Source organism: Acanthisitta chloris, unplaced genomic scaffold, assembly GCF_000695815.1.
Source record: "Acanthisitta chloris isolate BGI_N310 unplaced genomic scaffold, ASM69581v1 scaffold14688, whole genome shotgun sequence".
NCBI classification, from domain to species: Eukaryota; Metazoa; Chordata; class Aves; order Passeriformes; family Acanthisittidae; genus Acanthisitta; species Acanthisitta chloris.
This window is the reverse complement of record NW_008688766.1, coordinates 30,707-40,689: the sequence shown is the minus strand read 5'-3', so window position 1 is coordinate 40,689 and position 9,983 is coordinate 30,707. Positions and strand designations below refer to the sequence as shown.

At 49.4% G+C, this 9,983-nt stretch overlaps 1 protein-coding gene across 1 annotated transcript in view; it reads right to left on the bottom strand.

The window, feature by feature from the left end:
- The window catches only part of MACF1 (microtubule-actin crosslinking factor 1), a 38,379-nt gene that overhangs the window by 756 nt on the left and 27,640 nt on the right, over positions 1 to 9,983 (bottom strand). The window contains 6 exon segments of the mRNA XM_009081162.1: positions 1,540 to 1,663; positions 3,402 to 3,512; positions 4,057 to 4,268; positions 6,502 to 6,619; positions 8,785 to 8,802; positions 9,613 to 9,687. Of these exon segments, the coding sequence (XP_009079410.1) occupies positions 1,540 to 1,663; positions 3,402 to 3,512; positions 4,057 to 4,268; positions 6,502 to 6,619; positions 8,785 to 8,802; positions 9,613 to 9,687 (658 nt within the window).

Sequence of the window (9,983 nt, the reverse complement as noted above, 5' to 3'; positions counted from 1 at the left end):
CAGGACAACCTTAAATCATGAAGAGTCACCAGGGTTGGAGGAGACCTAGAGATTGTCAACCCCAACCGTTCATCAGTGGTACTTCAGATGAACTCAAAGCCTCATCAGAAAACTTCCTTCAGGATCCAGGACAACCTTAAATCATGAAGAGTCACCAGGGCTGGAGGAGACTTAAGAGATCATCACCACCAACCATTCATCAGTGGTATTTCAGATGAACCCAAAGTCTCATTAAAAAGTTTCCTTCATCATCCAAGACAACCTTAAATCATGAAGAGTCACCAGGGCTGAAGAAGACTTAGAGATCATCAACACCAATCATTCATCAGTGGTATTTCAGATGAACCCAAAGTTTCAACAAAAAAGTTTCCTTCATCATCTAGGACAACCTTTATCATTCAGGACAACCTTAAATCATGAAGAGTCACCAGGGTTGGAGGAGACCTAGAGAATGTCAACCCCAACCATTCATCGGTGGTAATTCAGACGACCCCAAAGTTTCAACAAAATAGTTTCCTTCATCATTCAGGACAACCTTAAATCATGAAGAGTCACCAGGGTTGGAGGAGACCTAGAGATTGTCAACCCCAACCGTTCATCTAGTACTTTGCAACACATTCCTTAAGACTTGATTTCACATGAAGAACATTCCAAGGACTTTCTTGGGATAAGCCATAATAGAAATGATGTTTTAAAAGCAAAACATGTTATCGATAACACGTGAACTAAAGCAGAGTCATGAGGGTTTGGATTCCTCCCTAAGCCTGAACTGACCAGAACCCAAATCCTCAGCCCCACTGTGGTGGCTTTTGGTCACCCACCAGCACCTCAAACTGGGGGTTCAGCATCAGGGCTGATGGGAATAGCTTGCCCAGGGAGGAGGTGGAATCACCATCCCTGGAGGTGGAAAAGAGGTGTCTGGATGTGGCACTGGGTGACAGATACCACAGAATACTCAGAGTTGGGACTCATGAGGATCAGCCAAGTCCAACTTGTGTCCTGCAGACGACACCCCAACAATCCACTATGTTCTTGAGAGTGTTGGCCAAACACTCCTTGAGCTCTGTCAGTTTGGGGCTGTGCCCACTGCCCTGGGAGCTGTTCCAGTGCCCAAACACCTCTGGGCCAAGAACCTTCTCCTAACATCCAACCTAAACCTCCCCTGACACAGCTCCAGTCATTCCCCCTGGTCCTATCACTGGTTGTCAAAGAGAAGAGGTCAGTGCTGTCCCTCCACCTCAGGAGGAAGTTCTACACATTGACAAGGTCTCCACTCACACTCAGCAGTTTAGGGATGACAGTGGTAGTAGTAGTTGGACTTGATGATCTTAAAGGTCTCTTCCAACCTTGATGACTCTATGATTCCACGATTCCTTCCTGATTTTTCAACAGAGCAGCAGCAATCCCCTGGACTACAGAACCAAGCCAGCATCTCCTCTCCCAGCAGGAACACAGCAGTGGGCATCAAACCTCCAAAATATTCCCTATTTTCTCCACCAATTTAAGTAGCGTTGAAGGGAGTTTTTTCCCCTAACTTACCTGCCCGACTGGTTTTGGCACCTGTAGAGACTGGTGAGGAGCTGTTACTGGTGTCCCCAGCCAGGGAGGTCCTGCTGGAGTGGAAGGTAGGTCGTTTCAGCTTGCTGCCTGCAGATGGGGTCACCTTGGGAGGAAACACACACAGGACATCTTTTAGCTGTCACCTGGGCAGTGACAGGCCAAGATCACATCTGAGGTCAGTTCCTTGGCAAAATGATTGTGGCTTTTAAGGAACACCCATCTTAAAGGTCAAGGAGGACACAAGCTGCCGTTTCAGCAGTGGGGAATGCAAAGGGAAGAGAAATCCTGAAAATTTGGAGGGGGATGGAAGTTGGTGCACTGCAAGCTGATGCACCCAAAAAAAAAAAATCCAAGCAAAGCTGTTATCCATCTGGAGGAGACACAGCATCAGCTGGGCTGAAGAGCTCCACAAAGGGAATGTCAAACTGTTAAAAATAGGGATCTAAGTAGCTCAGGAGCATTTTGGAAGGTCAATTTTGGAAGTGGTGCCTTGAGAATTGCATCCTGTTGTGAGGAGCATCAGTGCAGATTTAGAGAGGTGGAGGGACATTGTCCTGGCACCAGTGTCCACACTCCCAGCACTTAAGGGCAGCCAAATTGGAAGAGTGATGGATAGGGACACAAAACACATCCAATCAGCTCTGGTGGCATCCTGAAATGGAGCTTTTCCCGACCTTTAAGATGTTGTAAGAGCAACTGGTGTGGGGGGTGAAGCAGCACAACAGGCAGCTCTGCTCCCACCGCTGAGGGGGAAGCAAAGGGGAAGGTGCCAGCAGGGTGAGGGCACCTGGATCCAGCTGGAAAAGGCAGCTCCAGTTTCCATTCACCACCCAAAGCTCTGGGGTTGGCTGCAGGAAAGTGATGTGTGCAGTATTCCCTGTCCCCAGTGGGACACAGGGATGGCTCATCCCTGGGTAGATGGATGTGGATCATTGCCCATGGAGTTTTAAAAGCTGGAGAGGTTTCCCTCCATCTCCTACAATTCTGTGGGTTTTTTTTTTTTTTTTAAACTCAGAACCGTTGGAGTGTGATGAAACTGGAGCTGCAGAGGGGAGAGAGAGAGAGAGGTGCAGCTGAGGGAATTAAAATCCATTAACACGTGATTGCCGAGGTACCATTGTCTGAGATTTCAATTCTCCTCCTTGCTCCTGCAAATTTAGGGCAATCTGTGAAGTGCTCCTGACCTTCTGATGAGCTAAATTAATTCCTTTACCACCGCTGAGCAAGACACAGTTACCCTGTCAGCACAGGGAACCCCTCCCAGATCTACCCAGTGCTTCTCACCACCCGCTCACAAAGGCAGGAAAATCCACCAGGAAGCTGAAAACTTTAGGGAAATAAGTCTCAGCCCAAATTCCTCCTGCTGGGAGCATCAAGGTGGTGACAGGGCTGGACACACCAGACGTGCTTCGACATGGTGCTGAACACAAGCTCCATCAAACTGAGGCGTGTGGTTACGGTTCATGCGCTGTAGCTGATTTTCAAGTCTCAACTCGGCTGTTGGGTTTCAATTTTGGGAAGCCAAACACAGTCCCTTTTCAATAGGAAAGCTATTCAAGCTTGGAAAATGACCATCCTCTTGAAAACACAAGAGGTTTGACATCACTCTCTTGGTTTGGAGGTGAATTAGAAGTGTTGTGCTTGATATCAAAGTTGGTGTTTTCTTGAAACCCGAGTTGGAAAGCCATGAAAAACGCCAACAGTCGGAGCGTTAGCGGTGCTAAAAGCTCTGCTCTACCACGAGGAAAGCGTTAAAAACAGGCAGGGGAGTGGGATGACTCCGTGCCAGAGGCACTTTTGGCCTGTCAGCAGATCCTCAGAGTTGCCAGACCATACTCTACCTCGGCGCTCGGGAGCTGGAGGTCGGAACTATCGAGTCCCCTCACGGGGGTTCCTGCTTTACTGTTTATCAACCAGGGTTTGTCATAACATCGAGAGAAGTGATGTGGAGTCTGTGAAATGGAAAATCCAAGGAAGGGGAGGAGAGGTGGAATGAGTGGAAAAAAAATAAAAGAGAAATGGAAAAGTATCTGGAATGGGGGTAGGGGGAAGGAAAAAGGCACTAAAACGGAATGAAAACCAAACAGGAAATATATAAATTAAAATATAGGGAATAAACCCAAAAGGTGATGAAATGAAACATGCATGGATGTGGTGGGGAGGGAGAGGTGATGGGTGATGGGTTCTTCCTGATATCACAGCCCTGTCTCAGGGACCAGGAGCCTTCAGCTGCACAGTCAGTGCCGAGGACCCTCCTGTGGGTCCAAGGGTATCCAAATTCGGGCTGGAAAATTGTCTTGCACCATCCCACCCCCCATCCCACATGGACAGATTGATCCTCCTGCAGACACTGTCAACAGCTGGAGATCACAGCACCACCAAGCCCCCAAGTCCCAACCTTCCTCCTCCTCCTCCATGCAGCTCCTCCTGTCGCCGCGATGGGTCGGAGATTGGTGCCTACGAAAGGGAAGAGGAAGGTTTCAGGTGTGAACCCACCTTGGCCCCACTGGCTGGAGTGGCAGGAGAGGATGGCATGGAGGCGCAGCTGTGGTTGCTCTGGCTAGCACTGGAACTGGATCTTGTTGGGGATGCTGCCCTGGAGGATGGTTTTGACCTTCGGCCTCGTGATCGGAATGGGGTCATCCCCTGGGAAGCTCCTTCCGGCAAGATGAACTTCTCTCGGAGTTCAAGGTTGGTCCGTCCTCGTGCTGGAAGAGAAGAAAGGAGATAAGAACTGAGGTCTGGAGGAAGCCAACATGGTTACTGGGACCCAGGAGGCTCCAGGGCTGGGAGCAGCACCCAAGCCCAACTCCGAGAGCGAGCGGACGGCAGCGAGACCATCCCACCTCTCTTCCTCTGCCTCAACCTCCTCCTGCCATGGATCAGCCCTTTGAGAAATTGGCTGATTTCAAGGTGCCTGAGAGCCAGGAATCCACATTCACATTATGTGAATAACATTCACATAATTCTCTATTAATCTCTTGTGGAAGAGCATCCTGATGGCCTTCAAACCCACCATGTTGAACCAGCAGCCAGTGTCACCTTAACATGGCTTAAAAACAGCAAAAGCAGCTTTGAAGGGTTATGATTCTTGAGGTTCTGCGAGAGGTTCTGCTCTCTCACAGCTCTGAGCAGCTCTCCACCCATTTTTGAGGAAAGACAAGGGAAAAGTGACCACCAGCCATTAAAAGCCAACTGTGAAATTTTCATCCAAACACCTCAAAGAGCTGGAGGGTCGACAAGCAAGGGGCAACCAAGCAGGGAGAAGGTCTGTGGGCTTCAGCTCCTGGGCCAGCTGATATGTGCCAACACATTTCATGCTTGTGGTGTTCAGACATGCACTGAGCCTTACGGGACACAGGAGGAATTCTAGAGCCGACGGATTACGGATCAGAAAGCCAAGAAAGCAATGGCAGAAGGGAAGCACCACGCTGAGATAAGCAAGGGATAGAAAGAACCTCGAGGTCAGCAGCATGAAGGAGGAGGAGCAGGATGGAGGAGCAGGAAAACCCTGAGGGCTCCCCGAAGCAAGAGGCACACGCTGCAAATCATGCTGCTTTCAGCAACAGCCGTCGCACAGCCGGAGCACGGAGCACAGCAGCTTGAAGAAGACATACCCAAAGCAATTAACATCTCAGAGACCTCAGTGAGACAGGGACATATGGAGCACAGGCCTAAGCTCCTCAAAACACACAGCCTTGGTGCGCTCTGTTCCTGGCCAGCCCCTTGCTAATAATCTGTCTCTGGCCCCTGCCCACAGCTCTCGGTGTTTCATCCAACCATAAAACCTCAAGACTGAAGGTTCTGGATAATCCATGACAGAGGGGACCCCAGTTCTCCATGCCCACAATATGCAGTAACCCTGGTCTGTGTTATCCCAACCATCCCTTCCAAAAATGTTCACCAAACCAGCTCCAACAAACACTGCTCATCCCTAAAAACCCCAAGATTGAGTTGGTTCTTCCCTTCTAATGTGCTGTTGTGTCTTCCTTAAGCTCAGGTCGTTCAGGAGCTGCTTACACTTCAATTTTACTCAATTAATGCTGAACTGAAACATCTTCTGTGCTTCAACTGGGACACACTTGTGCGTGGTGACACTTAACAACACACAAAGCAGGACATGGTTCTCAGAATCTCCCCAAAATCCAACAAAACCCTGAACAGCTCCATGGATAATGCTGCTTAAATGCAGCCACTTTTACAACTCAAATCTGGCTCATGGCAGTTAAAAAAAAAAAGAAGAGGCACATTTCCATCTTCAAAGGCAAAACTGGGTCAAGACAGGTCATTTCAAGGCACTAGAAGAAGACCCACAGTCCTGCCCAGCTCAGGGTTTCCAAATTAATTCTTTATGGTGCTGCTCTAAAGACAACAAATGAACTGAGAAATATGAACTAGAAATTCATCAGGGAAGTTCAAGGTCACAGGAGAAATGTCTCCTTAGTCACCAGCATGAGCCTGGACTGTCAGTGCCCTGTGGCCACAGCAGGTTCATGGATCCTGGGCTGGAGCATCTTCTCCCCAGTGTCTCAGACTGGGATTTTACCATTTCCCTGGCTTTGAACCTTTGGAATTCTTTCAGGTCACCCTTCCAAAGCTTCCCCCATCACCCCCAGAGTCAGAGCTGTGCACTGACTGCTCCTGAGGGACACTGAGCCCCTCAGCATGACACTGCAGCTCCACTCACCAGAGTCTTAAAAACAAGGAGCACAACCCTTCCTTCCCCCCTCTCCTCCCATGACACTGTGAGATTTACTGCAGCACCACCAAATCTGGTGATTTTTTAAAGTTCCTGGTTTGCTTTGGATTTGTTTTCTCCAGCTCCTGCCCATTTGGAGAACCTAGACCCACTCTGGTCACTCAGTCACAGCAGACACATTTCCAAACTTCCCTCAATGGGTGAGAAGACATAAATTGTAATAATCCCAGGAACTGCCTTACCTCTGCACGGATCATTCTTCACTAAAAACTCATCCAGGGCCATCCATCCTCCCCCGACACGGACCATGACTGTGCTCCGCAGGATACGGACCAGCCGCAGCTGCTGGGAATCTCCAAACTGCAGAGCCAAGGAACAGGTCAGAGAATACAACAACAAGATCACACAGCTCCTTCCCACACCAGGCTGCACCAGAGGTGTCTCCAGACAGGCTCTTCTGGAATAAGTACAGCTTAATGCCAACTGACAGGAGTTTTCCTGGTTTTAAGATGACACAACCACCCAAATCCTTGAATTTTCAAGCTGGAAAGAGTCTTTTTCAGAGCAGCAATTGAGATTTAGAATTTGGGGTTTGGATGGGTTTTTTTTCTCAGCCAGAATTTGTTTTTTCCCTTTTATCATGAAGGAAATAGAGGCTGGCAATTCCATGACTTTCCTGGTGCAGCCCACATGGGAAAGAGCTGGTGGATTCAGCAGGGTGAGCAGCTGAATCACCACTGAGAGAGACACCAATTGTCATCATCAAGCCTGAAATCCAGGGATTTCTCTGAGCCTCAGACTTGAGCCCCCCCCCCCAGCCACAAAGCCCCTGCCACAGGAATCTCCCAGTGAGGATGTTTGGTGAGTGCAGAGTGATGGGAATCCAGGCAGGAATCCCCAGCAATGGTGATTAGTGATTGCGATGTTCATTAGTGATCTGAAACATCTGCCATATCAAACAAGTGCACCCTGAATCCAAAGCATGTGGCTGCTTTGCAAAGCTCCCTAAATCTCCTGGATAGCCAAGCTCAGAATCCTGGATAGGACACCAGGAATCTGGCTTGGATTTGGCAGCTCTGCATCCAGGTCTACAGAGCATCTGTTGGGATGAGAAGACAAGAGAACCAGTGTTTGGAAGCAAGACCCTCTTCAGAAGGAGTAAAAAAAGGGAAAAAAACTCAAACGGGAATATTTTCCATGGAGAAAGCAAGACCCTCTTCAGAAGGAGTAAAAAAAGGGGAAAAAACTCAAACAGGAATATTTTCCATGGGTGGATATGCAAAAAAATAAAGAGATTCAATGGGAACAGAGAGTGCAAAGTGACTGGGATGGGTCACAGCAGGCAGAGGGGCAGGAGGTGCCAGCAACACTGACCCCCAGGGCCGTGGGACCATTGGTGGGCAGGGAGCTCCCCCTCTTCAGAAGGAGTAAAAAAAGGGGAAAAAACTCAAACAGGAATATTTTCCATGGGTGGATATGCAAAAAAATAAAGAGATTCAATGGGAACAGAGAGTGCAAAGTGACTGGGATGGGTCACAGCAGGCAGAGGGGCAGGAGGTGCCAGCAACACTGACCCCCAGGGCCGTGGGACCATTGGTGGGCAGGGAGCTCCTTCCTTGTCTCCAGGCTCTACATGAGGTGTCCTTCCAGAGCCAAACCCAGGGATGAGTCAATTCTCATTTCTGCTGCCACATTTACATTATTTTTCAGCTACTGTTGACAAATATTTCTCTAATCACTGCTTAAATTCCAGCCAGAGCTCTCTTGGAGCCATCCACTTCCAGCATCCAAGTTTCTTTCAGTTTGGGCATCTTTTGGGGCTTCTTTTTGGTAGGGAATTATCATTTCACATGAAAAAGAGAAGCTTTTCTCTTAGAGCAGGGGCAGTGGGGACATCAGAACAGCATGGGATGCTCCAGCCCTGTTAAAAAAGAGGCTCTGCCTCCCAAACCAGCCTGCACTGCTCATCTTGGGTCATGAATGTATGGGGATCATGCAGGTTTTGGGAGCCTTGCTGCAGTGAGGAGTTACTCAGTGGGTGCAGCAGGGATGAGGGTTTAGTTATCATTACCTATGGGATTAAAGGGGTGGACTCAGCACTCTCATTCCATGGTGATTGCAATCCAAACCCACTCAGAGCCTGGTACAGCCTTTGTGCAGGTAGTTTTATACTCCCATGGCACAAATCCATCTGTATCCTAGTATTCCATGATTCATTCCCATCAAGACCTCCAAGAGATCCGAGAAAGGAGCCCAGAGAGAAAAATCTCTCCATTTTTTGGGTCAAATCCTACTTTTCCATTGAATTTTTCCCCTTTTTTTTTTTCAGCCCAATGCCATAATTTTTGGGTGACTCTCCCAGTTTTCAGGCACTGCTCTGTACCAGGCTCTGCTGAGCAGCACTCCCAGATCACATCCTCCCCCAGCACCACAGGACAGAGCAGCAGATGGACACACACAACTACTGTTTGTTAAAAAAAAAAAACCACCCCAGAGGTGAGAGCCCATCACAAGGCAAACTGTACCTGATTGCCGAGGAAGAACTATGGAGGGAGAGGATTTGGAGGGAGAGGGAATGGGGAGGGAGGGAAGGAAAGTCCAGAGGAAGAGGAGGGGAAAAGAAAAACAAGAAAAAAACATTTATGGGATTAACAGTGCAATAATCATGAAAACTGTTAACTGCAGGAGGGAGAAATCTGGGGGGGTTTTCTCTCTGGGGGGGAGGGAGAAGCTTGGGAAGGCTGAGACTGGTACAGCCAAGGGGGAAATGCTGCAGTTTGGCTCCTCCTGGTTGGAGCATCAGCCCCAAAACCCAGAGGGGAGGAAAGTGGGAGCTGTGCCAGCAGCTCGTTTCACCACTTCACCTCGCTGAAGGGTTTGAAACGTAAACAGCAGCTCGTTACAAAGAGATTCTGTAAGGAAATGCTTCTCCCTTCTTGGGGAGAGAGCTAAGAAAAACACAGGCGTAAGGTACACTCATCCAGGAGGGAAACTTCAAGGGCGGCTCCTGCGGAGTGAATGCTGCGTTTCACGGGGCCCCCGGGGCTGGCTGCCCCAGAACAGGGACACTTTTATGTTCTCCCAGTTCAGGGAACGCCCTGGGGCCAAGGATGGAGCTGGGAAAACACGACCCAGCCACCTCCACCGCCGGGAGCCGCGTGCCGAGGTCGCCGTCTCACGAGCCGCGTGCCGAGGTCTCCGTCTCACCCCGCGTCCCCCCGTGCCAGGCTGGGCACCCCCTGAGTGGTCTCCCCTCCCCAGGTGGGAAGGGAGAGCAGGATTGGTGCTTCCAATCCTGCTTCCAATTAGTGCTTCCAATCCTGCTTCCAATTCCTTCCCCAGTGCCTTCTTACCCGGTATTTGTTCTCGCCGATCTGCTCCACTTGGAATCTCTTGGCACACTTGCACTGGGCCACTTGCCTGGTGACCTGCCATCACCAACAAGAGAGGTAAGGCACCAGGAGTTTTGGGAGTTTCCCCCCAATATAAGTCACTTCTTGGATAAAACACAGCCCTGAGCAGATTTTCCTTCAAAAACATGGTAGGTATTTTCAGTTCCAAGCAATTATTTTGGCACAGCACCATCACAATCCTTTTTTAATGGCTTTTTTTGGTCTTCCTCACTGCCAACCTCCAGCCTGGGCCATCCCAACTTCCCTGAACTACCTCCAACCTCCCTGAACTACCCCAACCAACCTGAACCACCCCAACCAACCTGAACCAC